Source organism: Caenorhabditis remanei, chromosome X (assembly GCF_010183535.1).
Source record: "Caenorhabditis remanei strain PX506 chromosome X, whole genome shotgun sequence".
In the NCBI taxonomy this organism is placed as follows: Eukaryota; Metazoa; Nematoda; class Chromadorea; order Rhabditida; family Rhabditidae; genus Caenorhabditis; species Caenorhabditis remanei.
Genome location: NC_071333.1, coordinates 8,624,696 through 8,652,504, shown reverse-complemented (window position 1 = coordinate 8,652,504; position 27,809 = coordinate 8,624,696). Strand labels below are relative to the sequence as shown.

The 27,809-nt window shown below is 37.5% G+C and overlaps 12 protein-coding genes across 12 annotated transcripts; 4 read left to right on the top strand and 8 right to left on the bottom strand.

Annotated features, from left to right (window-relative positions):
• Window positions 1-190: 190 nt before the first annotated feature.
• GCK72_023668 (uncharacterized protein) lies at window positions 191-1,193 on the bottom strand (the record flags this gene model as incomplete). The annotated part of the gene is made up of 3 exons (XM_053735500.1): window positions 191-543; window positions 647-740; window positions 786-1,193. 3 exons carry the CDS (start codon window positions 1,191-1,193, stop codon window positions 191-193), a joined length of 855 nt encoding a protein of 284 aa, XP_053579066.1.
• A 1,560-nt stretch (window positions 1,194-2,753) lies between these two features.
• On the top strand, window positions 2,754-6,981 carry GCK72_023667 (uncharacterized protein; the record flags this gene model as incomplete). The annotated part of the gene is made up of 7 exons (XM_003109444.2): window positions 2,754-2,985; window positions 6,057-6,184; window positions 6,231-6,324; window positions 6,408-6,517; window positions 6,576-6,655; window positions 6,706-6,782; window positions 6,827-6,981. The coding sequence occupies 7 exons, from the start codon at window positions 2,754-2,756 to the stop codon at window positions 6,979-6,981; spliced, it is 876 nt and encodes a 291-aa protein (XP_003109492.2).
• Window positions 6,982-7,310: 329 nt separating this feature from the next.
• On the bottom strand, window positions 7,311-8,294 carry GCK72_023666 (uncharacterized protein; the record flags this gene model as incomplete). Its single annotated transcript, XM_003109594.2, has 4 exons — window positions 7,311-7,385; window positions 7,495-7,588; window positions 8,028-8,148; window positions 8,234-8,294. 4 exons carry the CDS (start codon window positions 8,292-8,294, stop codon window positions 7,311-7,313), a joined length of 351 nt encoding a protein of 116 aa, XP_003109642.2.
• A 3,156-nt stretch (window positions 8,295-11,450) lies between these two features.
• Window positions 11,451-14,048, top strand: GCK72_023665 (uncharacterized protein; the record flags this gene model as incomplete). Its single annotated transcript, XM_053735499.1, has 6 exons — window positions 11,451-11,734; window positions 11,780-11,870; window positions 12,454-12,678; window positions 12,880-13,095; window positions 13,443-13,770; window positions 13,885-14,048. 6 exons carry the CDS (start codon window positions 11,451-11,453, stop codon window positions 14,046-14,048), a joined length of 1,308 nt encoding a protein of 435 aa, XP_053579065.1.
• GCK72_023664 (uncharacterized protein) lies at window positions 13,469-16,147 on the bottom strand (the record flags this gene model as incomplete). Its single annotated transcript, XM_053735498.1, has 3 exons — window positions 13,469-13,763; window positions 15,823-15,970; window positions 16,096-16,147. The coding sequence occupies 3 exons, from the start codon at window positions 16,145-16,147 to the stop codon at window positions 13,469-13,471; spliced, it is 495 nt and encodes a 164-aa protein (XP_053579064.1).
• Window positions 15,743-18,398, top strand: GCK72_023663 (uncharacterized protein; the record flags this gene model as incomplete). Its single annotated transcript, XM_003109671.2, has 11 exons — window positions 15,743-15,937; window positions 15,999-16,155; window positions 16,210-16,312; window positions 16,357-16,556; window positions 16,602-16,832; window positions 16,884-17,123; window positions 17,169-17,360; window positions 17,410-17,781; window positions 17,833-17,897; window positions 17,947-18,125; window positions 18,173-18,398. 11 exons carry the CDS (start codon window positions 15,743-15,745, stop codon window positions 18,396-18,398), a joined length of 2,160 nt encoding a protein of 719 aa, XP_003109719.1.
• Window positions 18,399-18,497: 99 nt separating this feature from the next.
• GCK72_023662 (uncharacterized protein) lies at window positions 18,498-18,812 on the bottom strand (the record flags this gene model as incomplete). The annotated part of the gene is made up of 1 exon (XM_003109499.2): window positions 18,498-18,812. The coding sequence occupies one exon, from the start codon at window positions 18,810-18,812 to the stop codon at window positions 18,498-18,500; it is 315 nt and encodes a 104-aa protein (XP_003109547.2).
• Window positions 18,813-20,202: 1,390 nt separating this feature from the next.
• GCK72_023661 (uncharacterized protein) lies at window positions 20,203-20,886 on the bottom strand (the record flags this gene model as incomplete). Its single annotated transcript, XM_003109764.2, has 2 exons — window positions 20,203-20,344; window positions 20,762-20,886. 2 exons carry the CDS (start codon window positions 20,884-20,886, stop codon window positions 20,203-20,205), a joined length of 267 nt encoding a protein of 88 aa, XP_003109812.2.
• An 887-nt stretch (window positions 20,887-21,773) lies between these two features.
• Window positions 21,774-22,279, top strand: GCK72_023660 (uncharacterized protein; the record flags this gene model as incomplete). The annotated part of the gene is made up of 4 exons (XM_003109411.1): window positions 21,774-21,828; window positions 21,876-21,975; window positions 22,024-22,147; window positions 22,190-22,279. 4 exons carry the CDS (start codon window positions 21,774-21,776, stop codon window positions 22,277-22,279), a joined length of 369 nt encoding a protein of 122 aa, XP_003109459.1.
• A 161-nt stretch (window positions 22,280-22,440) lies between these two features.
• Window positions 22,441-22,930, bottom strand: GCK72_023659 (uncharacterized protein; the record flags this gene model as incomplete). The annotated part of the gene is made up of 3 exons (XM_003109708.2): window positions 22,441-22,539; window positions 22,638-22,760; window positions 22,808-22,930. The coding sequence occupies 3 exons, from the start codon at window positions 22,928-22,930 to the stop codon at window positions 22,441-22,443; spliced, it is 345 nt and encodes a 114-aa protein (XP_003109756.2).
• A 1,165-nt stretch (window positions 22,931-24,095) lies between these two features.
• On the bottom strand, window positions 24,096-25,099 carry GCK72_023658 (uncharacterized protein; the record flags this gene model as incomplete). Its single annotated transcript, XM_003109605.2, has 4 exons — window positions 24,096-24,170; window positions 24,722-24,817; window positions 24,868-24,936; window positions 25,016-25,099. The coding sequence occupies 4 exons, from the start codon at window positions 25,097-25,099 to the stop codon at window positions 24,096-24,098; spliced, it is 324 nt and encodes a 107-aa protein (XP_003109653.2).
• A 1,134-nt stretch (window positions 25,100-26,233) lies between these two features.
• Window positions 26,234-27,493, bottom strand: GCK72_023657 (uncharacterized protein; the record flags this gene model as incomplete). Its single annotated transcript, XM_003109538.2, has 4 exons — window positions 26,234-26,734; window positions 26,834-26,953; window positions 27,282-27,350; window positions 27,398-27,493. 4 exons carry the CDS (start codon window positions 27,491-27,493, stop codon window positions 26,234-26,236), a joined length of 786 nt encoding a protein of 261 aa, XP_003109586.2.
• Between the last annotated feature and the right edge of the window lie 316 nt (window positions 27,494-27,809).

Here is a 27,809-nt window from a genome sequence, read left to right as displayed (position 1 = left end):
TATGATGCATTCAATTTTTTCGAGATGCGGAACGTTTCCTCAAAATTTGGTATTCTTTTTTTACAACGTTCTTTAAAGATTTTCAACAGATCAGTCTTTTGAGCTCCGGCGAGTTTAGAGTAATTCAGTATCTGATATGCTCGTTTTTCTCTGAAAGCATTAAAATAGTTTGATGCGTAGTTGGATGATCTCACCTTTGGTCAAGAATTTTCAGTTTAATTATTTGATGTTTCACTTCTTCTGGAAACGATATCCAATTGTACAACACTCGATAAAGTTCTCGTTGGTAACTGAATTTATCCATTTCTTCAAAAGATGGTGGCAAGTGTAGGTATCGTGTGTAAGTGGTTGAATTGCATTCCAAAATGTTGGTTATAAATGTATCTTTAGATATCTTTGACACCCAAAGCCACTCTCTCATAGTTTTCGATATATATTCGGTGTTAACTTTGACTCCTTCTGGAATTTCAGCTGTCAACATTTTGGTCGCTTCTTTGAGGGTTTGGGGATGAGCAGAGAAATCTTCGGGTTTGAAATTGTTGTCTGAAACGGTTAACAAATTATGCTAACTATTTTTTATAGTGTTTGAATGTGTGTTGGCAACTTAGTTCGTTTTTTTCACAAAATTTTGAATTTATATACTCACATTTCGTATTCAGTTTCAAATTATTTGGTACTGCAAGTATTGGAGATCTGTTAAAGGTAGAAAATTCAAATGTAGTATTCCATCTATTTTGTGTCTGAAAACAGATAATGTATGGTACTTCTTTTGAGAATAGACTCACTGATGGAATGAAAGTGCGATTATCTGTAACTGCAGATGGAAGACATGGAATTGCTGGAATTTTCACATTAAACTGAGCAAAAGCATTTTGGCAGTCAAAACAGTGACATTCTTTGTTGTATCTTTCAGTTATCGGCAACTCCTGAGGAATTGTGTGCACATCAGATCTTGATGAGACTTGATATGCTTCGGATTCACTGAGAGCATAAAGATCCGTTGCTCCAGCAGGACGAGTTGAAGAATCAATTGAGTGACTGTGAAATTCGGATGAATCAACTTCGTTCAATGCAGTTGAAATATCAATGTGATCAATGTTTTCTAGTTTTTGCAAAAAGTCAGAAGGAAGATCTTTGACAAATTCATTGGTTAACGCTTGCAGAATATCGCTAGAATAATCTTCTTCAAACATTTAACCTAAAATTATTCAATTTTATAGGATAAAATTAAGAAAAACAAAGAAACTCAAATAAAATGTTCAGAAAAAGACAGGAACTCAGAAGACTGCGAGAAAACAGTCCAAACATATGCGACATTGCGTCTCTCTCCAAAAAATAATGCACATATGTCTTTTTGGCTGCAACTAAAACAAAGAATCGAACAGTTTATTTCAAATGATACCATTTTCATCCAAGAAAACGTAACTCTCAGAAACATTTCTGTGTTGGCGATCGCAATTTTGAATGTTGATAAAGAAGGAAATGAATGCCTTTGTGCCTGTAGTTCTGTTCACGTAAACTTTTTTGGTCATGGCGCTCCCGCGTTGATAGTGGTCCAAATTCGGCTGCATTAAATATTTTTGCAATGTAGCAGAAAGAGCTCCAGACAGTCTTTGTTTATGAATATTCACTACTCATCAGCAAATCTGTAGATTGTGGAGGCAAAGAATGAGGGATACCTGCAAAAAAAACGTTTTGTTCTGTTGATTTTTCGACGGAACCTTTTTCTCTACGATTGCATCAGATTTTTCCTGGCGGAGCATAAACCAGAGCAGGTCACAATCAAAACTTGAATTCTTTGTTTTGCGTAGTTTTAGATGCGCCTTACTCTGTTCAAATAACTTTCAGTTATCACAGTCATCAATGGTCCATGAGTGGAAGCAATTCAAATTAAGGGAAATCATCCAGAATTGTTTTGAGACACAACTGATGATAAATTTTCCTGATCACTTGTGCTGCTTGGATGCTCACGTTCGAAATCGTAGCATCGGAGATATTTTTATTTTAACGACTCCGTCTCCCCGGGCTGACCATAAAGTTTGATCATAAAGTCAGAACAGAAAACGAAAAATGAATTGAATGAACACCTAAGCATATTTATATATTATTTTCGATTTTTGAAATTCGAGAGATTTCATTGAAATAGAAGACATACAATATTTGCAACAGATTGTTCAGTAATTCCCAATCTCTTCATGGTTTGTTTTTACGTTTTCTCAATTGTAGGTTGATTTGAAATGCTCTAGTTTTTTTCCAAATTTTTTAAACATTCCGTCAGTTAGTTCGCCACCTGTCTCAAATGTTTTGGTTATTTTTGACATCTTGCTTTGACACACGAACTTTTTTGTTTCTGTTTTTCCCTTGAAGATTTTTTTTTGAGAGAAAGCTTGAATTCAAATATAAGTGCAGGTATAAAAATCTGGACTCTTTTCTCCCTATCCATTACTATAAACTTCATAAATCATTCTCTTCTCACCTTCCCGTGGCCCTCCGTGACGGGCGAGATGAGAAAAAAGGGTGGGGAGAAAAAGAAAGAGAGATTTTGTTTTTATTTTGTTTCTGGTATCAAGCCCCAACGAGGTGCTCATCGTTTAGTGAAAAGCGCCGATAGTGACAGCAGTCGTGTTGGTGTAAGACAATTAGTTTGAGCTGCCTGTGGTAGGGGCATTTATTCGCACTCCTCCTCTTCTGATATCCGTCTGTCCCTCCGGACAAAAGAGGCCACACCCCTAACTGATATCTGTTCAGTTCAAATGGCGCGTAATGCGAGAACACAACCATGCCCTACTCCAGTTCCTGCTCCAACTGTGGCCCAGATTCCATCTATTCGAATTGAAAGGACTAAAGACCGAGATGAGATATCAGAGGAGATTTTGTCCGCACCCAAGCCTACACCACCACCAAGAACTGTAACTTATGGGAATACATTGATGCCTTCATCAAGCAGAACTCCACGACAACCAAGACAGACTTCTTTGAGATCACGTAAGTACTTTTTTTCGTAACAGTAAAACATTCTTTAGTGCAACTTCCCGAATAAAAACATAAGCTTTCTCAAAACTTTTTTGAAACTTGAAGCATGCTCATGCTGAAAATAAATTCACTACATTTTTCTATTCACACATTTGGTTTCAATAATCGGAAAACTTCTAGTTCCGCATCTTGATTTATAACCGAAAGTTCCTTGATCGTTCCAATTTTTTCATGAAATTGATTCCTGCTTCAAAGCAGCTGCTGTTGCATACCGCTTATCCTTTTCATCAAAATCTCGCCCAACTCACCAATTTCTGTGAACCAAAAACTTCTCAACCTCACACGCACATGTACACCGATATTCTCTTTTTTTCATGTGATAACAATATCTATCTCTTTTCTCTTCCGATTTGTACTCTCTTATCGGATCAGTGACGAATGGAAAAGTATGAATCTCGGTTTAAAACAAACATAAGATTCCGTCCCGACAAGACCGACGTAAAGGGACCTTGTCGGACGATGATGGATCATTTTGCTCCTGTGTCATCTGCGAGGTCGATTAGCGGTTAACAAGTGGAAACCTATTGAATTAGTTTTGAAGATGTGGGTGGGTGGAGGACAATGAAAAGGGGATGGGGGAGAGAGTTAAGTACCAGGAAATCTACTTACCCATGGGTGTGAAATCAGGAAACTAATAATAAGGACATCTATTGAAAAAGAAATTTGAATGATACTCAGCATTTGAACAATGATGTTTCAACAGATGAAGTAAATAAATTCATTTTTACCTGAAAATTTGGCTCTATTTGTTTTTAGTTCATAACCTTGTAGTTCCTGAAAATGAGCCTTCCTAGAAATCTAGATGATTGATACACTTTTAGTCCTTTTTTTTGAGAAAATTCTTTAAGGACTTTTTTGTTTGATCGGAAAGCAAATAGAACAAAATGTTTCAAAACGGAATCTCGTGTAAGTGAAGGGTGAAGTGACAATTGAATTTCACAAATAGAGAATGCGACTCGAAATTCCTGAATTCCTATCTACGAACGTATTCTATTCTATTCATTCTCCTTCTTGTCACACACTTTCTAAATCACATTGACACCATGAAAGAAATCTTTGGATCAACTGTTGTTTTCGGCACTCACACGAAGGATTGAAGCGAAGAAGCTCAAAAAATTCGTTTTCTCTGTCTGTGTTCGCTTCGTTCAAAAAGAGAAGACGCTTGCAACGTTCCACGTTCTATTCTGTGCTATTCCATATTAGGTATCTCTTCTTGAATATAAAGGAACGAAGTGTAAAGTGAAAATAGGAACAGAGGAACGAAAAGAAGAATAAAGAAAATAATGCGAGATGACAACGACATGAAGCGTTCGGCTAGTATGCCAAAGCTATTGATGAAGAAAAAATATAATATTCATTCAATTCCCGGCATCATCGTGCTTAAAGGTAATACTAATGAGTTATGTAACTGACCCTCAAACTTCTCACTGGTTGTCGGGAATCTATATGTAGTCATATTTATGTTAGATTTATATTTAGTATGTTTTTTGAAATCCTCACTAAAATCCGTTCGTTTTCCTTCTTATTTCCAAAATCTAAATCCAAAAAATACCTCGAAAACATCATTTAATCTGTCTTCAAAGCCTGTTGATTGTAGAACACATTCTTAGGATTTGTTCACATTACTTTGTGTCTCAACTCTAAACAACTTCTTTGATCTTTTTGAACAAGTGGTTTTTCTCACTTGTTGTTCTTCTCCCACCAGGTAACCTGATACTTTCCGGTTCACTTTTCTTTCTATTGGGGGTCCCTTGGTATTGGCGGAAACTTTTTGAAATATGGAAGAGGTCAGTGCAAATTTTGGGCTTTTATTGCGGTTCCTAGCTTTCTTCACTTTTCCCAGATATTCTCGATACACATTTCTCATGAATTGTTTTGGCCGCCAATATCAATATCACGAGCTCAATCTCTTTCTCACTTTCCGCAATCATAATCACTCATTTTCAAGCTCTAATGTGTAAACTCTTATCAACAAAAAGGCTTCCGAATGATAAATGGATTCTCTCCTGTTTTTATTTGCTCTCACCTACCCCAATATCCTCTCATTCTTCTCATTACACATCTACTCACCCAACTGATTTTCCACCTGGCAAAACGAATGAGACCACATAAATATCGGTTAATGGGAGCCACCTATCAAGTGATAAGGGCGTGAAAAGTACCAGGAGGAAGTTGGAAGCACGAGTCATTATAGTTGGGGGAATTAGAAAGTGTATTAGTTGGAGAGAACTCAGTAAATGAGAGGAAAAGTTTGAATTCGTTCTAGAGTATTATCGAAGTTACAATGGAGAGAAAATAGTAGCATTTGTTGCTTTTTGATATTAATATGTTGTTTTACACTTCCGTTTTTATGCTTTCTATCATCACCTGTGCTGGAACGTCAATCTGCTGACGATGAAAAGAAAATAGAAGCTGTCTGAATGGCAGTGATTTATGCGTTTCTCAACTGAGACGATGCCTCACAACAAAGCACACGCAAATCCATATTTTCCTCACCTCGAAAATCACTGCCCGAATAAAACTTCAGGATTATTGAGAATCTGCGCACTAGAATCTGAATACACTAGAATATTCAAGTATTCTGATAGCTAGTAACTCTGATATCTTCATCACGCTATACCGGAATACATAATTCTCCGTTTGACGGTGGGGTCTTTCGGAGTAGTTCGTGTTTTTTTTCTTTCGTTTACTTCAACAGCCGCAATCCTGTGTCTGATGAATTTCGAACCGTATTCTGTTGTACTTGAATCGGATAATCCTGACAGTCCAATAATCAAAATTCCCCATTGTAAGTTGAAGTGTCCAACAAAATGTTTCTGAAGATGAACTGATGTGAAATTGACATCTTTTTTCTGTGTCAAAAAGAAAAGATTCAATTTTCGACAGTGTACGTTTTTTTCCTAAACTTCTTTGAGTCTTCTTTCTTTTCCAAAAAGTTGTTCACTTACAAATCCTTCACATGAATCAAGACTTCAAAATCATCTACTTCCGTGACCCCTTCTATTACACTGTTTTGTTTCCAGATGCAAATGGAAATGAAAACGGAAATGGAGTAATGAAAACACCACAAAGAGAAACTGTTGTGAGTCTTGGATTCACTGAAGACCCAATTCCACCTAGTCATTACTGCTGCAACACTTGTCATATTCGAGTAAGTCACAGGCTGGGGACCTGATGAGTAAATTCTTAATTTTCAGAAAGCCTGCCGAACAGTTGCAATATTTGCCATAATAGGATTCATCATCAATATTGTCTTATACTTCATGGGAATATCTAAACTCGGTCTTAATGGTTAGTAATTTCATTTCTCTTTTTAAAAAGGTTTTTATTACTATGTTCTCCTGTTATTTGTTATTATGTCCTCTTATTTACAGGATATCTCGAAGCGTTCCTACTTATTTTTGACGGTATCTCTCTGGTTACTTTGCTTTGTGGTGTCTCAAAACAACGCTCAGGACTACTGAAACCCTACTTGTTCTACAACGTATAATTTTTGTTTCTTTTTTCAATTTTTGAACCTATAATTACATTTTCCGTTGCAGACAATCTGGAATTTTGGTATGGTCATCTTGTTCCTGGTTTTCGTGTACCATATGCTGAAAGGAACAAGTGATGTTTCCAGGTGAGTCGATAGTAGGAAGGAAACTACACAAGTTATCATGAAAATTACAGGAATATTTTGGAAAATGTCAAAGCACTTCGCACAAACCCTGATGAGTACCATTTCCGATCGAGAGAAAGTTTCACAAGTACGTTTAAAATATGTATTCACCAGTTATTTATTTCTTTTCAGCTGCGGTTCTGGTTACTCTGGGTGTGATGGCTGCTATGGCTTTAGTCATCATCATCAATTGCATATTCCTGCATGTGGTATTCCGCACGTTCCAATTTTTTGCTTATCAAGAAGATAAGAGAAGAGAAGAGATGGATAAAAAAGAACGACTATGATAAATATCATTATAATTTTTAGCGTTAATGTTAAACCCAACTTTCACCGGAAACTATTATTTCCTATAGCAACATGATATACATACCTCTATCACTATACCCAATATACTCCAAGCGCTTTCTGATTCTTTATCTCTGTTGATGATTGATCTCTTCTGTATTCCGAATTCATTTAATTTATACATCGGGTTTCTCGACTTCCGATTTTCCTCCTCTAAAAATGATAATGGTGATTTATTTTATCAAAGTTTCATTCAATAATGTTTAAGTTAGCAATAAAATAATTTTGTATTGTTCAATTCTTGACATTTTTCAGATCAAATTGCAATTTACTTTCCGATAAGAGCGAGATTTGTTTTGATTACTGGGTCGATCTGTTCAAGCCAGGAAGCAACATCGAGCTCCTGAAAATTAAAGTTTAGATAACATAAAGTTAATGTTATTTACTACTATTAGCACTTGTTACTACTAGTAGCCGACATCAAACGTTTGCCGCCAAACCAATTAACGTACCTCAGCGATTTTGTCGAACATGTCGTTAAGAGCTTTGATGTAGCGTTCCTTAGCCTCGTCTTGAGATACTCCTTCCAACTCCTTCCATGAGTCCCTGAAAAAGAGAAATGTAATTCAGGGTTGAAAATGATGTACAGGAACTGATATGTTTAATTTTTGAAAGAAGTTTTGCTTGTTTGATCATTTTTCTTGATTAAGACATTGACAAGATTGTTGATCACTTATCAGAAATCAAGAGCCATAAAATATGGTTGCTCCTTTTTTATCGAAAACGGTTCCATCATCCGTTCGCTTTATTTCTCTTTAGTGGCACCATTTTCGGCAAAATTGATGATAGCGTTTGCAGACTTCACAGCAAGTTTGGCAGCAGATAGATACAACGTTGGTCAAAAAATCATCACACAACACAAACTATTCTGATGCAATACAACACGCCACGTGACTCATTTTCGTTTGTCAACGAAAAAAGGAATTCCCCATATTGAGACTTTCAAGTGGAAGGAAGTGACGTTGAAACAATGAACCACACTTACCACTTCTTTCTCTCAATGATTGAGAAAATTCCTGGTCTATCGGTGTTCACATCTCCGATTGTAGCCTGTTTGAAGAGAGAGTAGAAAGTGAGCTTTTGGTCGTTGCTGGTGCTGACTGGTCCTGTAATTAAGAATATATAACGGAAATTGCTCTCAAAGAATAAAGAGTATGATGTCAGTTTCGTGACAGAAAAAATGCAACATACCGGTCTTTGGAAGTTTTTGAATAATTTCCACAGCGGCGTCGAACTTTTCTTGGAGGGACATGTTACTGAAAAATGAGTTTTGAGTATTTGGTTACTATATTAAAGAATTGGAAATTAATGGAAAGACAACAAGTATTGAAATTAAATTGATTGACATCTCTAGCGGCAGTCAGCTATGTTAATAGTTTTGTTTTTATAAGACATCAATTCTGAACTCCGAACATTCAAAATGACTAAAGTAGGAGAAGTGCAATGATCTGAGTGTTTGAAACAGGCAGTGAAATCTGTGAATAGTGCCGTCGATGTCTTCGGGCCGATCGGATTTACAAGGACAGAGTGGCTGTTGCTGTTGACCTAAATCTTTTTCCCGGGATATATACACGTCCCATTCAACATCTTGTCTCTCCGCGAACACAACGTCATCTTTTATCATTGGCGCGAGGCAGAGTGGATTTGTAAAAGACGTACAGAACGACTTATTGTCCGGAAAATTGCGGCCAAAATATAAGGTGACACCCAATTGCCCTCCGTGCGATCCAATCAAGAATCGGTGAGAATGTGAATTGGATTTTCTAAGAGATTTGCGTAAAACGTTGAATCCGTGTTATGGGAATGAACTTTCTAAGAGACATTAGTGGGAAAAGAATCAAGCTAAACTTACAAATAGAATATGAAAAATAAACTGCAAAAGTAGAATAAAATAAAGTTTCTAACCTTGTCTAGCATTATGAAATAACTCAACGTTGTATTCTAGAAATGTGAAAACTGAAACAAATATCAAACAAAAATATGTATACACAGAATAATGTTGACCGTAGGTTGTTAATACCTTACAGACATTACAACCTCTACTTTCTCCCCTACAGCGTGTTCTTGTGTGATAAGAAATACAATACAAATTACGTAGCAGCAGCAAAATTGGTGATATTTCTGTCATTTCTGGAATATGACGACACGGTAAAATGTTTCTCGTGTCATTTTAACCACGTGATATTTATATTTTTCGAAAGGGTTTTATTCAACTTATGTTTACGTATGTATTTTGTTTTTGTTTTGGGACTTTTCAAAATCTAAGTTTATGTCGAGAAATCCAAAATTCTGAACATGCCGACTATTTTTCGGTAATTACATCTGGAGCACATGCAATACATGCAAAATACAGTATATATCAAATATGTGGGTATGATTCTTTCATATATTAAAAAAAAATTCCTGTAATTTTCATACTTGTCTTGGAAGGTTCTGAGAATGATATACCAAAATAAATTACTTATATCAAATTTGTTTCGAGGGCTCCCTCCTATAAAAGTTATTTTTGCTTATTTGATGAGTTTCTAAAAAACTGATGAACCAACAAGGGTTATTCTGTGACGCGATCCAGAATTTGAAAAATTGAAAATTCGAAATGATATCAAGAAAGACTTTGATGCCACCATCTCAGAAAAAAGAACAACTCTTTTGAAGTTTTACATTATTTAGGCCTTCGCCGAATTCACGTCAATAAAGCGAGATGAATTAGTTTGGTTTGACACTTTTTGTTTTTCGAAAAGTATTAAAAAAAAGGGTATATTTTAAAAAGAGTTTATTGAACTGTTTTTATGTTTTTTTCTAAATCTTCACCGCATTTGTATTTTTAAATTATATTACTTTAGAAGCCGAGTTTGTACATGTTTTCATATGCTCCAACTATAGAAAATAATTCGGAACCGACTTCTGTTTTTCTTTCTCAGTAATTGTTCGAAACCAAAAACTGTACAATTCCTCTTTCTTTCAACATAAAAAGATTACAATCTGCATACACCATATTGCCAGACAGTCTCTCTCTCTTCAAAGATCATCTTTACCTGATGAAATCAAACGATGAAATATGACGTATTTTCTATCCACCCACTTATCCAAACTCTTTTCTTTTTCTCTCGGTTTTTTCTCGCCCGGAGCGAAAAAAAGCCTTTGGTTTCTCTTCACTCATCTTCTACTTCTTCATTTTCTTCTTCTCTCTGTTTGTCGGGGAGAAAGAGAGTCGAAGAAAACTCGACGAGAGTGAATAGTGTAGTGTGTCTCACGTTGGAACGGCATGCCAGAGGCACACAACAACGTTGATGCACACTACACGCAGAAGGCCCCCAGCATCTTTCGATTGATCCGCAGTTGTCTATGTCCTAGAGTGGTGTGGACGGAGAGGAAATGAGAAAGAAAGATAGAGAGAAAAAGAGAAAAAAACCTTCCTTGTTTCCTCGTTTACCCCGATTTTTCTATCCAACTTTTTTGCCCGTCGGAAATCTCTTGTTTTGATGAGACAAGGATGCACATCAGTATTTGATTTAATTTTTATCAATAGGAGACTGCAAACCAATTTTAGAAAAATTTTGCAACATAATGGCCGTTCTACCGCTATCCTACAAAGAGTCCAGATCCCCAGGTTGTTCACGATCAACTTCTTTAAAGTTTTTCTTCAAAAAATCGGTAGGACATAGCGATTGTTTAAAAACAAAACAGTTACAAACATTCTTTGAAAGAGTAATGACCCCATAACGTTTTAAAATAAGTTCAGAAACAAACTGGTTAAAATTATTATACCTGGTCAACCTATTCCAAACATCCGTTTTCTATTTTACTCAACCTTTGACCAGTTACTGCCAACCTAATTAGTAGCGTTTGACCGCGTATACAAAACCCATTAATATTATCAGTTCCTTTTTTGTTTGCACTTTCCTTGCTTTTCTCATTGACAGATACTTTGTACCTTATCTTTTCTGCGAACAATCTATTCTTCACTTTTCGGCCAACCACGTTGCTGGCCGACGATCTTTGAGACAGGGCAGTTTGCATCCCACGTTTTCGTTTGCGGGAGTTTTCAGTCTCACGCTTGCAATTTATCGATTGAACCGGAGCATAGGCTATATTCGACATCCTGCAACCTTTTTTCAATACCGTTTAGTGTCTTCCCGAATATCATCCCTCCCTCTCTCTCCCTCTCTATCTCTGTGCAGTTTGCGCGTAGCCTCCAGCCAGGGTGAGGGCAAAGTCCGCAATGTGTCGTAGCGTTCGGTGTATACACACTTGTTTATTTTCGCCTAACTCATCGGGCCATTTTTTCCCAGTCACCCCGTTTTTTTTGCCATTTACCTTCATCCTCCTTGTTCTTCTATTATTATTTATTGATTTTCTCCTCGTCCACTTGAAAAACTTGTAGAAATTTATGTGATTTTCAGGCAAAATGATCGGAAGAATAAGTCAGCCACTCCTCAATACCTCTCAGAAGTTCATGGCACCAGCCGCCAGAACTCTCATGCTCCACGAACACCACGGAATGAAGATTCTTCAAGACTACGAGATCAAGGTGCCACCATTTGGAGTTGCCCAAGATTCTGACACCGCCTATAACGTCGCCAAGAAGATTGGAGGAAAGGACTACGTCGTCAAGGCTCAAGTTCTTGCCGGAGGACGTGGAAAAGGACGTTTCTCGTCTGGCCTCCAAGGAGGAGTGCAAATCGTCTTCACGTAAGTCTTGAATGTAATGGCAAAGTAATGAAGATGGTATTTCAGCCCAGATGAGGTGCAACAAAAGGCTGGTATGATGATTGGAGCTCACTTGATCACCAAGCAAACCGATCACCGTGGAAAGAAGTGCGAAGAGGTAAGAAAATGCAGAAAATAGTTATATCAGACATAGAAAGCGGCAGTTCACGTGAACCTGGTAGACATTCACGTGCTGGTGGCATGAGAGGCTACGTTCATGCCTCATAGCCGGTTAATATTGAAAAAGTTGGAGACTGGTGGTATCATGCTCTAAAACGATAAAAACTGCTCATCTAGAGACTTCCATTGGGCTGGATTTGTAGTTTGGATTCTTGTCACAGAATCTTTATAATGAAAATGGGAAGTAAAGCTTTATAAACAATTATTGTCTTCCCTCCAATTCAAAATCATGCGTTTCTAATTTTCAAAGTGGACTCCAGAATGCACTTCTATTAGAGGGGCGCTTTTTTTTTCAACATATTTTTTTTCTGGCGGAAAATGTATGGAAAAGAAAATTGTTGTCTAGTTTCTCGCATAAAGTCAGAACTTTTTTACCTGCTATTTTCAGGAGCTCGGATGCTCTTGAATTGGAGGATGCGTTCCTGTTTTTCTGAGTGGCTTTCTGAATACGCTTCTATTAGAGGGGCGCTTCCAATGGAGGGCCGTTCCAATTAGAGAGAATGCTATATCTTTTATTCCAGGTTATGGTGTGCAAACGTCTGTTCACCCGTCGCGAATACTACTTCTCCATCACCCTCGACCGTAACACCAACGGACCAATCGTCATTGCTTCATCCCAAGGAGGAGTCAACATTGAAGAGGTTGCTGCCACCAATCCAGATGCTATCGTCAAGATGCCGATTGACGTCAATGTTGGAATCACCAAGGAGCTTGCCCACGAAATCGCTGTCAAAATGGGATTCTCGGTAAGGAATATAAACCCGAAGCATTCCACGTTATTTGTTTCGATACATCAGGTTAATGAAGAACCAGGTTTCTTTTGGCAGCCTAGATCTGTTTTGATGATTGGAACCACTATTACGCAGTTTCCATGTTTTTTAGTCATCAGTCTTTCAAAATAATCTGAGAATCGCTCAAATGTCAAACTTAATACTAGTTTATTTAAGAAGGACTGCGAGCAGCAAGCCTCGGAGATCATCGAGAAGCTGTACAAGATGTTCAAGGGATCTGACGCCACTCTTGTCGAGATCAACCCAATGGCCGAGGACGTAAACGGAGATGTCTACTGCATGGACTGCAAACTCCTTCTCGACTCCAACGCTGAGTTCCGTCAAACTAAGCTTTTCGATCTCAAGGACAAGAAGCAAGAAGATGAGCTCGAGGTGAGATAGTAAACAAAACTAATTAGATAAGAGTGGCGAAACTAGAATTCCCAACGGAGTAGGGTAGCCACCGATTGAAAGGAAAGAGAAGTGGTTTGAAAGAAAAAACTCATAGGTTATTGGAACATTGAAGGAATCGTTGCGACAGGCATAAAAGTGGGATAAAAAGTGTTTTGAATGATTGTTAAAGTTTGGTAGATATCCTTATTAAGGGAGATGCAAGTGTTCATGTTTTGAACACCTTCTTCAATAACTTTACAAGAAATAAACAATAGTTAAAAAGATGAAATACCATCATTCGCGTCACAATATTTTTTCAACTACTCAGTCAAATTCTTGATATTCAGATCCGTGCCGCTGCTGCCAACCTCAACTACATTCGTCTCGATGGAACCATCGGATGCATGGTCAACGGTGCCGGACTCGCCATGGCTACCATGGACATAATCAAGTTGCACGGAGGAGAGCCAGCCAACTTCCTCGACGTTGGAGGTGGTGCCACTGTTGAGCAAGTCACTGAGGCTTTCAAGATCATCACCGCTGACAAGGACAAGGTGTCGGCCATTCTGGTGAACATCTTCGGAGGAATCATGCGTTGTGATGTGATTGCCCAGGGAATCATTAAAGCTGCCAGAGAGTTGGACCTCAAGATTCCAATTGTAGTCAGACTGCAAGGTTAGTACACAATAGAAAAAGTAATTGGGCAGGTTTTGCAAACAATTTATTGCATTCGTTTGATAACGAGTGTTCAATAAGATGACATCAAAAACCAAAATATGATTTTTTCAGGAACAAAGGTCGAAGACGCCAAGGCTCTCATTGCCACTTCTCAACTCAGAATTCTTCCATGCGACAACTTGGACGAAGCCGCGAAGATGGTCGTCAAGCTTTCAAACATTGTTGATCTCGCCCGTGCTACAAACGTCGATGTCAAATTTGAGCTCTCCATTTAAACTCCATCATCTGGACCTCTTATCTTTTTCATCCACTTTTAGCCTTCTCCGGTTCAAAGTTCTATTTTCTTTGTCTCTTATTCTAATGTAACTGAATTCTTTCCCTAGCCAAATCCCATACAAATGTCACTGGAATATCTAGATCGTCTTAGATCTATTCCTAGTCATTGCAATGCTACTTTGTTTTTCTTTGCTCTCTTCCCCTATAAGTGTTTGCAAGTAGATTTAACTTTGGTAACGAGTACGTTATTCTTTTTTATTTTATTGTTTTTCGAACCCTCTCCGCTTTTTGGTTTACTGTAGCCTAGCCTGACTTCAGTCCTCTTTATTTTTTGTCAAGAAAAAACAATTGAAATTACCTTATTGTTCAGTTCGTGAAACCAGTCAACTGAAGGAAACAAAACCGATGACTGTTCGAGTCAAGTGATATGATGAAATCATCCCTTCTTTCTCCCCACGTGGTAATAAAATTAAGATGATGAGAAAGACGAATCCGGTCGACTGGTTGCTGAGTTGAGGTATCATAAAAGTTTTAAGTGCGCAATTCGGATCAATGTCGCACCCTCGTTTGATGTTTCATCCCTTTACCGGCCTAATTAATGAGCAGTAAAGTGCCGAGAAGATGTGAGGAAATATCAAGAAAACATAATAACAGAAGGTTAAGACATGGAAGAAGTCTAGACGGGAACGCGCATTGTAGTCTTATCGGATGGTCTTGACATAGAGGAAGTTATGCTTGAATTGATAAAAAGACATTACTGGTTAGTGGGATACAGAGTTCAATGACGTAAAGTTTATATCAAAAACTGACTGTTTCTGAAACTTGTAATTCGGAACAAAACATATCTGAAAAATTTATTTTGCCAATGTCACCCGGATGACATGAAATACGATGATTTATATTATGAACGTTGGGAAAATCTATTATAGCATAATAACGAATCCAAACCTTTTTTGATTCTTAGTTAAAGCCACAAAGATTTACTGGTTGTTTCAAGGGATTGAAAAACAATTCGAATGGTTGAAGCATCCACCTACGATCTTCTAGCTTTTATCGAACTGAACATCCCATATACCATGGGATACTTGCACAAATTAATGTTTTCCGACAAACTTATCACAGAAGATGCAAAACTTCAAAATCATACTTTCATTCCTATAACTCGCTCGAAAAACTTCCACCTACTCGTGATTAAATTATCTGTATAGTTTTTTATGCCGCACATTCCGGCAACCCACTTCGTACCAACGAGTGTCACTTGAGCCTGTTATCATCATTATCGCAAATGTCAAAAGTGGAAAAAAATCACTGATACTGAATAATACTTTCTTTTCAGGACCTGAAAAGACATCATTTTCTGGTCTGTGAGCGTAGAGAAAGGCAGTTCATCGATATGTTCTTCTTTTTTGTTTTTTTTTATTTCGACGTGTTCCTTTTGATCTTTTCAATGAAATTGCGCAGCATGAAAGAAATCAAACGTCCAAACCGATCCACGAGGAGAAAGAAACAAATTGAGAAACTCGCTTTAATTACTGTCACTGAAAGGCATAGTTTGTCTGTCCTTGTTTCGATTCTCTCCGTCATCCCAGTGTTACAACCAATTTCTCGTTTTATTTTATTGCTGGATCTCATCTATAGAGCCATGTGATAACAACGTAGTCGACCTCTTCTAAACACTGACTATTCAGTTTTGATGACCGTCGACAGCCGTAAAAAGGTGCAGCCCGAAGAGGACTGTGAAGACGTGACTAAACAGTTCCCGCCTCTTCTTACCTCATTCTTGATTGAACAGTCGTCGACGACTGGCAGCGAAAAGATGCGTCTCCAAGTTCAAATTGGTACTGAATGTGTGGTTGTTCCATGCAAACCCGAAGATACTGTCCACACTGTAAGTTGCCATCGTTTTCTATCCTTTTCTGATCTGAATAATGTATAATTGCTGGTTTCAGGTGGCTCTGAAATCTGTCGAAAAACTTCGTCGCCTTCGTCCAAAGCTTCCACTAGCTGATAATTACTTCGAAGTCCGCCGAACCATTGGAAACTCACTTCTTGATCCAGAAGACTTGGTTTCTGATGTTTTAAAGGATAGTGATTTCATTATTGTTGGTAAGAATTACATCTTTTTCATTAGATTCATAAGTTTTACCTCAATGTTTCTAGCCGCCACTATCGAAGAGACCGAAGATGCCAAAGAAGCCAAGAAACAAGAGGAAATCGACAATGCCAGAGCTGAGCTTGAGAAAATTGACCACCGGAGAAGAAAGTGAGACATCGCTAGTGTTCATATCCAAATCCAATATATTTCAGAGTCTCTTTTGCTGACTCTTTGGCTCCTATGGTTCTGGCCCCACCAACTAGACTGATCATTCTTGACGGAAACAGTCTTCTACCGGCAGATCTTGTTAGATGCGAGAAAGGAGAGTGTGCTATCCAACTATCAATGGAAGCAGAGGATCGTATCAGAAAAGCAAGAACGTTTCTTGAAAAAATTGCTTCGGAACATCGAGGTTCATAAGCAACATTTCATTCTAGAGTCAATGTTCAATTTTTAGCTGTTTATGGTGTAACCACTGGTTTCGGAACATTTTCCAATGTCACCATCCCGCCAGAGAAGCTCAAAAAACTCCAGCTCAACTTGATTCGCTCTCATGCAACTGGATATGGAGAGCCACTTGCTCCAAACAGAGCTCGTATGCTTCTAGCTCTTCGAATCAATATTCTCGCCAAAGGTCACAGTGGAATTTCAGTCCCTAACATTAAAAAGATGATTGCTGCGTTTAATGGTTTGTTTTTTTTTGAGTTTTTGAGATATTTAATAGAAGTTCCGATCTCAGCGTTCTGTGTTTCTTATGTTCCACAACAAGGAACCGTTGGATGTTCTGGAGATTTGTGTCCATTGGCTCATTTGGCTCTTGGTCTTCTTGGAGAAGGAAAGATGTGGAGTCCAACTACTGGATGGCAACCAGCTGATGTAGTTCTTAAGAAAAACAATCTGGAGCCTTTAGAGTTAGGTCCAAAGGAAGGGTTGGCATTGATCAATGGAACCCAAATGGTCACAGCTCTTGGAGCTTATAGTATGTTGGAAGTGTATTGATTTCAGTGATAAGAGTTCTTTATAGCACTGGAAAGAGCCAATAACATTGCTCGACAGGCAGATGTGATTGCTGCTTTGTCATTGGACGTTTTGAAAGGAACCACCAGAGCTTATGACCCAGATATTCATAGAATCCGCCCTCATCGTGGTCAAAATTTATCTGCTCTCCGTCTCCGTGCTCTTCTTCACTCCGAAGCAAACCCATCTCAAATTGCCGGTAATTGATAAAATTCTACTCGTTGTCTGAATCTCTTATCATTTTTCAGAATCTCATCGCAATTGTAGAAAGGTTCAAGATGCATATACTCTCCGCTGTGTGCCACAAGTGCATGGAGTTGTACATGACACAATTGAGTTTGTTCGCGAAATAATCACCACTGAAATGAACTCTGCCACTGATAACCCACTGGTTTTTGCTGACCGAGAGGAAATTATTAGTGGTGGAAACTTCCATGGAGAGTACCCAGCCAAAGCACTTGACTACTTGGCTATCGCAGTTGCTGAGTTGGCTCAAATGAGTGAACGTCGTTTGGAAAGACTTGTTAACAAGGAGCTCAGCGGTCTTCCAACATTCTTAACCCCTGACGGCGGTCTTAACTCTGGTTTCATGACTGTTCAATTGTGTGCCGCCAGTTTGGGTAAACATAAAATCAGTGAATTTGTGAAAAGCCAAAGAATCAATTTTTCAGTGTCCGAAAATAAAGTTCTATGCCATCCATCTTCGGTCGACAGCATTCCGACCAGCTGCAACCAGGTGAAACAACTATTCAATTAGAAATATAACAAAATTGAGTTAATTTCAGGAGGATCACGTCAGCATGGGAGGGTTCGCAGCACGCAAAGCGCTAACTGTAGTTGAACATGTTGAAGCTGTTCTTGCCATGGAACTATTGGCAGCTTGCCAAGGAATTGAGTTCCTTAAGCCACTCATGTCCACTGCTCCACTTCACAAAGTCTACACTCTTGTTCGTTCTGTGGCACCGTATGTTGAAGCAGAATGTTATACTCTCTAACTGTTGCATATTTCAGACCACTCAACGAAGATCGCTACATGAAACCAGAAATCGATGCTGTTATTGAGATGATTCGTGAGAACCGTATCTGGGAGACTGTCTTGCCTCATCTGGAGACACTGGAGGCTATGGAAGAGCTTGACCCAGATGCACTCCGCCAATTTACCAAGACTCCAACTGGAATTGTCCAGGATCGTTCTATTATCCCAATTTCTGATGACGAAGACAGCCATTCTGAATAATTTAACAACTGATGTATTAACTTCCTTCCAATGCATTTTATTCATAACAATGTTTCATTTTATTCCTTCAAACGAATCTACCTAATCACAATAAAAATTTCACTGAACTGCTGGCAAATCATTCGAACGTGTTGGCACATGAGATGGGTTGTAGAAAGTTATGGGAATAGGGAAGAAGATCGGTTGGCCTTGTGAGTAACCAGGTGGGTATTCGGGAGTACAACCTGGTCCATATCCTTGCGGGTGCATATTTGGCATAGGATAGTAGGGGTATTGAGGGTTCCCATAGTTATATGGAACAACACTGTTGTTGGGGTAAGTCACGATTGGTTGATTTGTGACAGTACTAATGCTGGATCGTTCAGATGCCGCAGAAGATCCGTTGGAAGAATCGGAGCGGGTTATAAGAAACATTCTGTCGCTGTTGTTATCAGTGCTGTTAGTAAAACAGCATGGAAAAATGGCGCGTCTGGAAATTAACACTAGTTTTTGTCACATTTGAATAAGGTATTCTACCTGAGACCCGGAAGAGTGATAAACATTGTAATCAAAACCATATCTGGGAACACAATCGGAAAAATGTAGCCTTTGTTCTGCACTGCTGTTGTTTTGTACGCATTTGGTCGAAAATCTGACACACCCATGGGAGAATGAACTCAAATAACTTTTTAGAACTCACTCAAGTACAATTCTGCAGCTATGTCCGCCATCGAAATGAGTAGACAGGGCAAATTCCAAATCAGTCTTGATTTCACATCACGAACGACTTGATACTCTGATAATTTATCTGTTTTCCGGAACAGCAAACAATAGAACGTCTGAAATAGTTTGAATTCCTTCCTTATAACATGTTGTAAGTTTACCAGCAGAATGGTGAATGGTGCGAGAAACAAAATAAGCAGGGCCGAAGTCAGACCGATTGTTAAAATCTGCCAGAAAATGGCAGATTGGACCAGTGTAATAAAGAAGATAACAATATATGGCCACCTGGTTGAGGATTTTGAAACCGGCTTTTTTTTGATAGCAGTGTATACGGTCTGCCAGGAATACAAAACTAACCCATATTGGTAATTGAAAAGAAAACTCGAATAGCAAAACGACACCACCGAATCATGTACCCAACTCCAAAAAGTGTAAGAAGCAGTATAAAAGTATATTGACACAAAAAATGCCGCCTCAACACATGTCTTCACGAGATAAGGTGCAAACACAATTGCAAGAAAACAAAATATTGAATCTTTTCTGGTGTATGGAATGGAGATGAAGAATACAATGCAGATGAATATTTCCACAGCAAGAAGAAATGAGGAAAACGGAGTTCCTAGAAACAAGGTTGATATCTACCAAAAAAGAAACTAATTTTCTGTAACTTACCAGGTTGAAGGGCTTCATGTATTATAGCTAGAACAGTATGATTCTTGACGCCATAACAAGTATTAGTCTCTTCACAATCCATCACTTTTTGCCGAAAACTGGAACACGAATGAGTCTCCTCAACAAGAGAAGTCAAGTAGCGCGTTCATGATTATGCCGTTGCTTGGATACAGCTGGCGCTCTAATGATTATATGTGTGTATGCGCGCGGAAAACTTGGCTGCACCTGCATATTAAAACTTTGTTTATCGAATTTCAAAGAATTGGAAACACTCCCGCCTCTTCGAACTATTGAACAAATTGAAACTTGTTTCTGCTGAAAAGTTATGAAATCAGACCAAACACAAAAAAAAGCTCAACAAGGTTTATTCGGATAGAGGCTCCGAAAAATAGCTTTCCAAGAGTTGAAATGTTTTCGACAGAGCGGATATTTAAACTGGTGGGAAGTCGAGGGTGATCTGGACAGTCTGCATGTTCTCTGGTGCAGCGTTTTTCACGAAGAAGTTGTATGGGTGGTTGGCGACTCCACAAATCATGTTGGCCACGGTGTTGACGATGAATTTCTTGAAGCGACTGAAAAATGAATAATTAGTGTTAGTATTAGCTGTGGGGATCAAGACTGAGTAACTATTCTAGATATTTCTTCGTTGAAGTCATTCTTCTCAAGCCTGATGATTTTTCAGAAAGCTCTTAATTCCAGGTTTCACGCGTTAGAGGCTTAAAAAATTTTAGGAACAGCTGATGAAAATCTCATTAAAAACTCGCGTTCAATATACTTAGTATTTAATCTAACTTTTTTACAGATTTCAAAGATACTAAGATTACCTGACTTATATTTGAGTTCAGAATTTTTATAGTATTTAGTTTTAATCTCTGCCCCTTAACCTTCTGAAATGTATAGAAATCATAACGTTTTCTTTTTTAAGCAAACATGAATTACTTCTTACTAGTTTGAAATTTGAAATATGTCTACGGTTGAAAGGAACTAACGTGTAAAAGCTAACGTGCTCGACGGTTCCAATCGATGGATAGATTTCAATTCTGACTTCCTCTTGGGCTTCCATTTGATGAATTGGATCCTTAGAGTGTGGAGTGACTAGATAGTTTCCGGCCATCGTGCTTGGTCACAAAAATCGAAATGAGGTGGTACTGTCTGTGCTCGAATGAAGTGGGAAGGGCTAAAGTTCACAGCTGCGTCTCCTTTTTTGTTCAGAACATCTGTGATCCACCTGGAAACTTTTTTGGTGACAGTTGATCAAGGCCATCATTGAAAATGTTGAGCTCAATTCGTTTTTTTGTGGTAGAGCAGCTGCCATTAATACGAAAATGAATGTGAGGATGAGAAAACTAACACTGTTTCTAAAGAAAACCGGGACTGGAAACCTATAATAGTTTAAAAGATTTTGAATTAAAAATAAGATTCTGCCAAAAAAATTTCTGTGCAGTCAAAGTGAAAACAGAAACGAATGATGAATAATAGAAAGTCATAATTCCTCATCTGCCCCAGACAGTATTTTCAATTATAGTTTGTGTGCGGGGACAATGGGATATGCAATATACAGTACCCCGTATTACAACCGTTCTTGAAAACAACTCAAGATTTCCAATTCACTTTGTTTTCGTAGTTTTTTCTTTTTCCAGTCGAAATATGAATTGGCAGATACTCCACGGTGAAAGGGATCGTTCATATACATTTGAGGTTACAGATGTGCTTCTTTCCAAGACAGTCTCTAGAATTTGAAGAAGTTGCCTGTTTCTGACTATCCAGTTCTTCAGTTGATGCGACAATGCTTTGGATTGATCATCTTTCTGTCTGAATGACCACCACTACTCCTTCTATTCGGGGTCAACCCATCCTCCTCTCCTGAACAGTGTTTCTCTCTCTTTTCATTTCTTTCTTCCTCTCAAATAACATCTTGGGCGTTGTCCCTTTCACTTTTATTCTGATCATCAGTTCAGTTTTTCTTGTTATTGATTTTTGTTATTCTTCTCTTTTTCAGAAATGGGAAACGCAGTCTACTCTGATCAGCTTGTCTGTCACGATACTATTGATACTTGTAAGTGTCTTCTCGTTTTTATACCTGAGAAAAGTTTAGAACTTTAGGTCGCAGTCATTGTGACAAGTCTGAATGCATTTTCATCGACAACTGCAACAAATTGGGGCAAAAATATATTTGTGCTCCAATGGACCCCAGAACAGTAATGTAATTCTCTTTTTTTTTCGCTATTTCAAATAATTGAATTAATTACAGGTGGATTATAATTGCCGCCTTTGCTATCACTGTTCTTGCATGCTCCAGTCTTGTTGCCTGTTACTTGATCCGCGCAATCAGAAGAGCTTACCAACTCCATAGAGATAATTATGAAGATCATGAGGTATAATATCAATTAATTATGAAGTCACGTGTCTTATTTCAGATAAATTTCCAAATGGGAAGAGGGGCCAGAGTCCATCATATCGAGATGCCTGTTCGGACCACCAACAAAAGACCACGTGAACGATACTAAACTATGTTTATTTGACACAAAAATGGTTTTAACAAAATATTATGAGATTATTAAAATAATAAATTCGTTCAAAAATATCATATTTGAAATATTTCAAGATTGATAGTTGAAACAGAAAAAAAAAGCGAGTTAACAATATAATGAGAAGATTCACTATCGGTTCAGCGGAGTTGTATGAAGTTGTTAGAGAAACACATTTGTAGAACCCTCTCCACTGCCTCGAGTCGGTTCACTGCTTCCGCCATTTTAATGATTATTGCCTGAGAATAATGATTTTAAAGCGAAGTTTGGTTGTTTTGCTCTGGATAAGTTTCACTGTTTTTCATTGATGACTTCACATTTCTCAGAATGGACTTACCGCAAAATCCTCGCTGGTGGTGGCCAAAGGAAACTCGGTGTTGATGACGCGTTGTCCCAAGTTGACTGCGCTGTCATAAATTTCAATGATATAGTCGTAATCCGACAAACACTCCATCTCAATCTGTAAAAGTTTTTTTTGAATTATTCAAGCGATTGTGTAATACTTACCACGGCGCAGAGTCCGCGAATGAGTTCGCGATAGCGAACAACAAGTCTGTCATATCTGACCAAGTCGTCTCCATGAGTAATCAAATTGAGGGATCCAGTCAAATCGTCCGACACAACCGGCATTCTGAAGGAAAAATGAATAAAAAAAGATAATTGAGAAAAAAGACGAAATTCGAATTAGCTAACTCAAAATGAATAATCACGTGTATCTTTCTGACTAATCAGGGAGAAAAAGAAAATTTCAAAAAAAAACCATCACAATTAAAAATTTCTTTTTGTATGAAAAGCTACAATTTGAAAAAAGAAAGAACTCATAAGAAGAGAAAACTGAAGTTTTGTCCTCTTAACGAATGAATCATCCTAACAAGCAGTGGTGTTTCCGATTTTTTTGTGATACTAAATTTGACTAGTGTTTTGTTTCGTGAACCCTATAAACATTTTTTTTTATTCACAATCGAATTGTTAGAAATAAAACCCTAATGTATAGATATACAATTTTATTACTACTGGGGTGTCGAAAAAATCTGATATGCCAAAAGAAAAACTCCTGCTTTCTGATGTGGAAAATGAAAAGAGAAGAGGTGAAAGGGAGTAAGAGAAATGAAGAAATACATCTGTCTTCAAGAATTATATTCCAGACCTACAATTATACATTGAGTGTGATAGATTCAAAATTGAGAAAAAAAGCTTGATTGTCTCAAGGAATACGAAAATGAAAAAGAAAACATTGGGGGAAAAATTCACGTGAACATATGCCTACAATTGAACACATGCCTACAATTGAACATATGCCTACAGCATAATCTATAAACCTATGAAGAGGGGTATAGAATTTCATTTGCTTAGTTTATCCAAGTAATAATTGATACTTTTTCGTGTCAAAAAGTTTAGACAAAATGCATAAACTTTATCAAAGCGTGCTTGCTGATTTTATCACAAAGGACATGTCTATGAATTGAAGTCATCTGATGAGGTGAAAAACGTGAGCAGATAACCTAAAGAGACAAAATTTCTTGGTTCAAATTTTGAAGTAAACAAATGGAGAAGTTTTAGCTTGGATGTGTTGTTTATAACCGGAGGGAAACCTTTTATTTTTAGAGAAATTTCTCAAAAATGAGAGTTCTAATGTAAATATGGATTGAGATTTGTTTGCAGTATGCAGATACATTCAAATTTACCCAGAAAACACGAATCAAATGGAAAAAGAAATGAATTAATTAACAAATATTACATTGAAAACCGATTACTGAATGACAATAAACATAAAAGAGAAAATTGTGCTTTTGGTTCAAATGTTGATCTTCAGACCCGCGATGATACGGCGAAGTCCGTTGTTGAGCTTAACGAGGTTGTGGGTGTAGCGCTGAAATAAGAGTGGGTGACATACGTTTTATCTCGATTATTCGTTCAATCACCAACATGTTATACACTCCATAAAATTCTTTTGATCATAAATAAAGTATAAATGTCAGAAGATAAGTACCAAACTTTTAACTTATTTAACGAACAAACACAAAATTTCAAGAGAACATTACTGGCTAAAAAAATAGCGCCACTTGCAGCCTTCAATAAGTTGTGTCCTTCTGTTATTCTGTGTCCTGATACAACATCTTGGCACTGGTTTGTTTAGTTTTTAAGTGAAATTCAAACACAAATAATTTGGGTAAAAAGGTTTTTGATACTCAGGACCTTTCTTTAATTTTATTTTTTGATAAAACATCGCGAAAATGTGGTTCCCGTTATTCTGTTTCGTTTTACTCGAAAATACTAAAAGTTTGAAAGTACTATCTTGACCTTTGTAGCTTTTCCCAAAAACTGAGCAATGAATTCTTATGAGTCGGATTTTGAGGTTTCAAAAACATATATTGGTTATATTAACAAAGCCTAAGGAATATGAATATTCCTTACACTTACCACGAAGTTGTTACCTCCGCGAATAGAGTAATAGGCTCCTCTGCGACGGATCGACTCGATCTTCTCTTTTGTTTCATGCAAAATTTTGTCAGCATCCTGAATACGTGAATAATATTGTTTTAAAAAAAATTTTTGTTGGATACTACCATTTCGTCAACTCGGGCAATGAGGTTGAAATACTCATTTTTTGTCTTCAAGAAGTTTTCAGCGTTCATCTGAAACTAGAGCAGGTTTAAGGCATAGTAAGACTATATTCTGGCAGTCAGCAACTGAAAAGTTAGAATATAAACATACGATGTGAACCTTGAGGCGAAGATCGATCAGCTCCTCAGTAACCGGACACATACTTGAGATGGCGATACTGAAATAGTTGCTCATTTGGGAACGGAAGCCTCAAAATCTTTTTAAAAAAACACGGATACATGTTGTTTTGCAAAACAAAAAGTCAGAAATGTTGTCTAAATTCGAAGTGAAGGGTCGCTTATACAATCGTTGCCGTAGAAATAGAGGCACATAGCACGGCACTCTCAGAATATTTTTTGAAGATTGAAAAGAGAATTTTGAGAAAATTGACATGAGTAATAACTGAAATACTGTTCATTTGACTGTTTTTTTGACTTGGAAACATAGAAAACAAAATTTGAATAACAGAAACTGAGGAGAAATCGAAACAAAAAGAAAGGGAAATTCTTGTTTACAAATTTTTCTCCGATTTGTCGACCATTTGAAAATATTTTTTAGGACAAATGAGACAGTTCTGAGTAATATTACTACTATAACAGATTTTCAACTATCCATCGATCGATTGATGAGATATTATCTCGTGCAACTACACACCGGAATGGAGAGTAATAGGAACTGCACACTATTCAATAACGAGTGTGGTAAACTGTGTTGATGGCATTTTAATGAGTCGGAGAGTACATCGGAAAGAGAGTGTTGGGAACCACCCACCGAATGGTTGCTCTTTTGGAGTCTAGATTCTAAAAGAGGGCTAATAATGTATTCCATTCTCTTGCAAAATGAGACAAAAGACCAAGTTCTTTAAGAATATGTTTTTTTGAAAAAAAGAAAGTTCTTAGAGTTGAGGCAGCACATTCCAAAATGATTAATCTTGCTGTTTTCTTGAACTCCCGTGTCTTTGCAGAAACAATATTTCCGCGAAAAACAATTATGCATAAAAATCGGAAAATGTGAAGGAAATACACTTTATTGGGGAATGGGAAATGGGAATGGTGTTTAATTAAATTTGAAATATATATAAACTACAGTATCCGAAAAGAGTAGAGAAAGGAAAATATTAGGTTTAGGTGAGGAAGAAGAATTTTGATAACTGGAAAAGAAATAGTTTAGATGATAGCAGTAAAGGTTATTCGAGATTCACAAATATTCAATGGGATAAAAAACATAACTGGTTTGAAAAATGATAGGATTATCTTAAATTATGGCATGATTATTAATGAGGATATTAATGCTGGCGGTTAGAAGAAAATCAGCAAGTATAGGACATAATTACAATCCAAAGCATGAAAGAAGACCGTTTTTTTTCTTTGGTTTTTCCTCGTATCCGTTCGGTTTATTGTGATTTTCGTTGAGAAGAAGATCATTCTCCTCCGGTGGGAGTTCTTCATCTTCAATTTCTAGCTCTTTTTGGACATCCAACTTTGAGACGTCCGAGTCGTTTTTCTCCAGAAACTCCATTCCTTTAGCTGCTGAGTTTTTCACCTCTAATGGTTTATCATCGATCTGTGGCTTTGAAACACCCGGACCATCTTCCTCCAGTGATTCCGTCTTTGTTTCTGGTGCAAGTTCAACCGAAATCGGTTCTTTCTCGATCTCCAATTCCACCGGTTCCACGGCCCCCAAGTCATTACTGTCCGGAAAATTCAGTTTTTCTGCTGCAGCAATCAACTCTTCTTCCTCAATTTCCTTACATCTTTTGATGGCATATTCCATAAAAGCTTTTATTGGGAGAATCACATTAAGAACATCAGTCATACGGGTGTTGATGATCTGAAAAAAACAAGCTTCAAATTTTTTAGCGGTCGCCAATAGTATTTCAAAAACATTTCTGAAATGCCACGTCATAGAAAAAACTGAAAATCAGCTCACTCTCATAGCCTCATAGCTAGTTGCACGCATATAGTCTCCACAAATCGTCTTGATACGACGCTCGCAGACAGTCAGGATACCATCAATATGCTGCCAGTTGCCGATTATATTGTTCTCAAGCTAGAAATCCATTCGTGTATTCAAACAATTCACGAAAAAAGAAGCCTGATAATAACTTTTCAGGTTTCACAATAAGCGTTTAAAATATCAGTAGAGTAATCTAGTAATATACTTCCAATTACAGTATTTTTTACAATACACGCTTAGTTATTCAGTAATTACTTTGGAACAAAATTTAATATGTTGATAATATAATTAGTAAAGTATTCTATATATTTTTAAATAGTATGATTACTCTTGGAGGTATAAACCTGACTAGATGTGACGTAATTGTATTCACAGACAAAAAAAAGTTGAAAGCTTCGGGTTTTGGTTGTGAGGAACTCACAGATTTTTTGATGATCACATTTGATTTGTTGAAAATAGACCATTGCTCATGGAATACTTGGTCCAAGTTCTGTAAACGGTTTTGCTATCTCTCATTGATGATTCGTCCATACTCACCTTGATTCTGTGCTCTAAATCAACTGGCATTGCAACAGCAGATCTAACAAGACAACTCAATGACACTGAACGTTGTTTTCCAATGATCAAGCTCATCGGCGGCTTTAGAATTCAGTAGATCACCCCTGTGATATGGAAATCAATGAGAACAATTCACCTTTCAGTTTATCACAGTCAAGACAAAAAGATGAGAAAAGGAGAGAGGAGAGGGCGCTCACTGTCGAAATACGAACACACATAAAATATTTCAGAGAATCGGAAGGAAAAGCGAGGAAGCGAGAAACTCGTCTCTTCATTCTGTCAAATATAGACAATATGAAAAAAGAATCGGTATTGCATTTTTTCCAAATTTTTGGATGTGAGAGGGAAATGGAAATTTGACAGATTTATACAAGCAAAAGGAACACGAAAC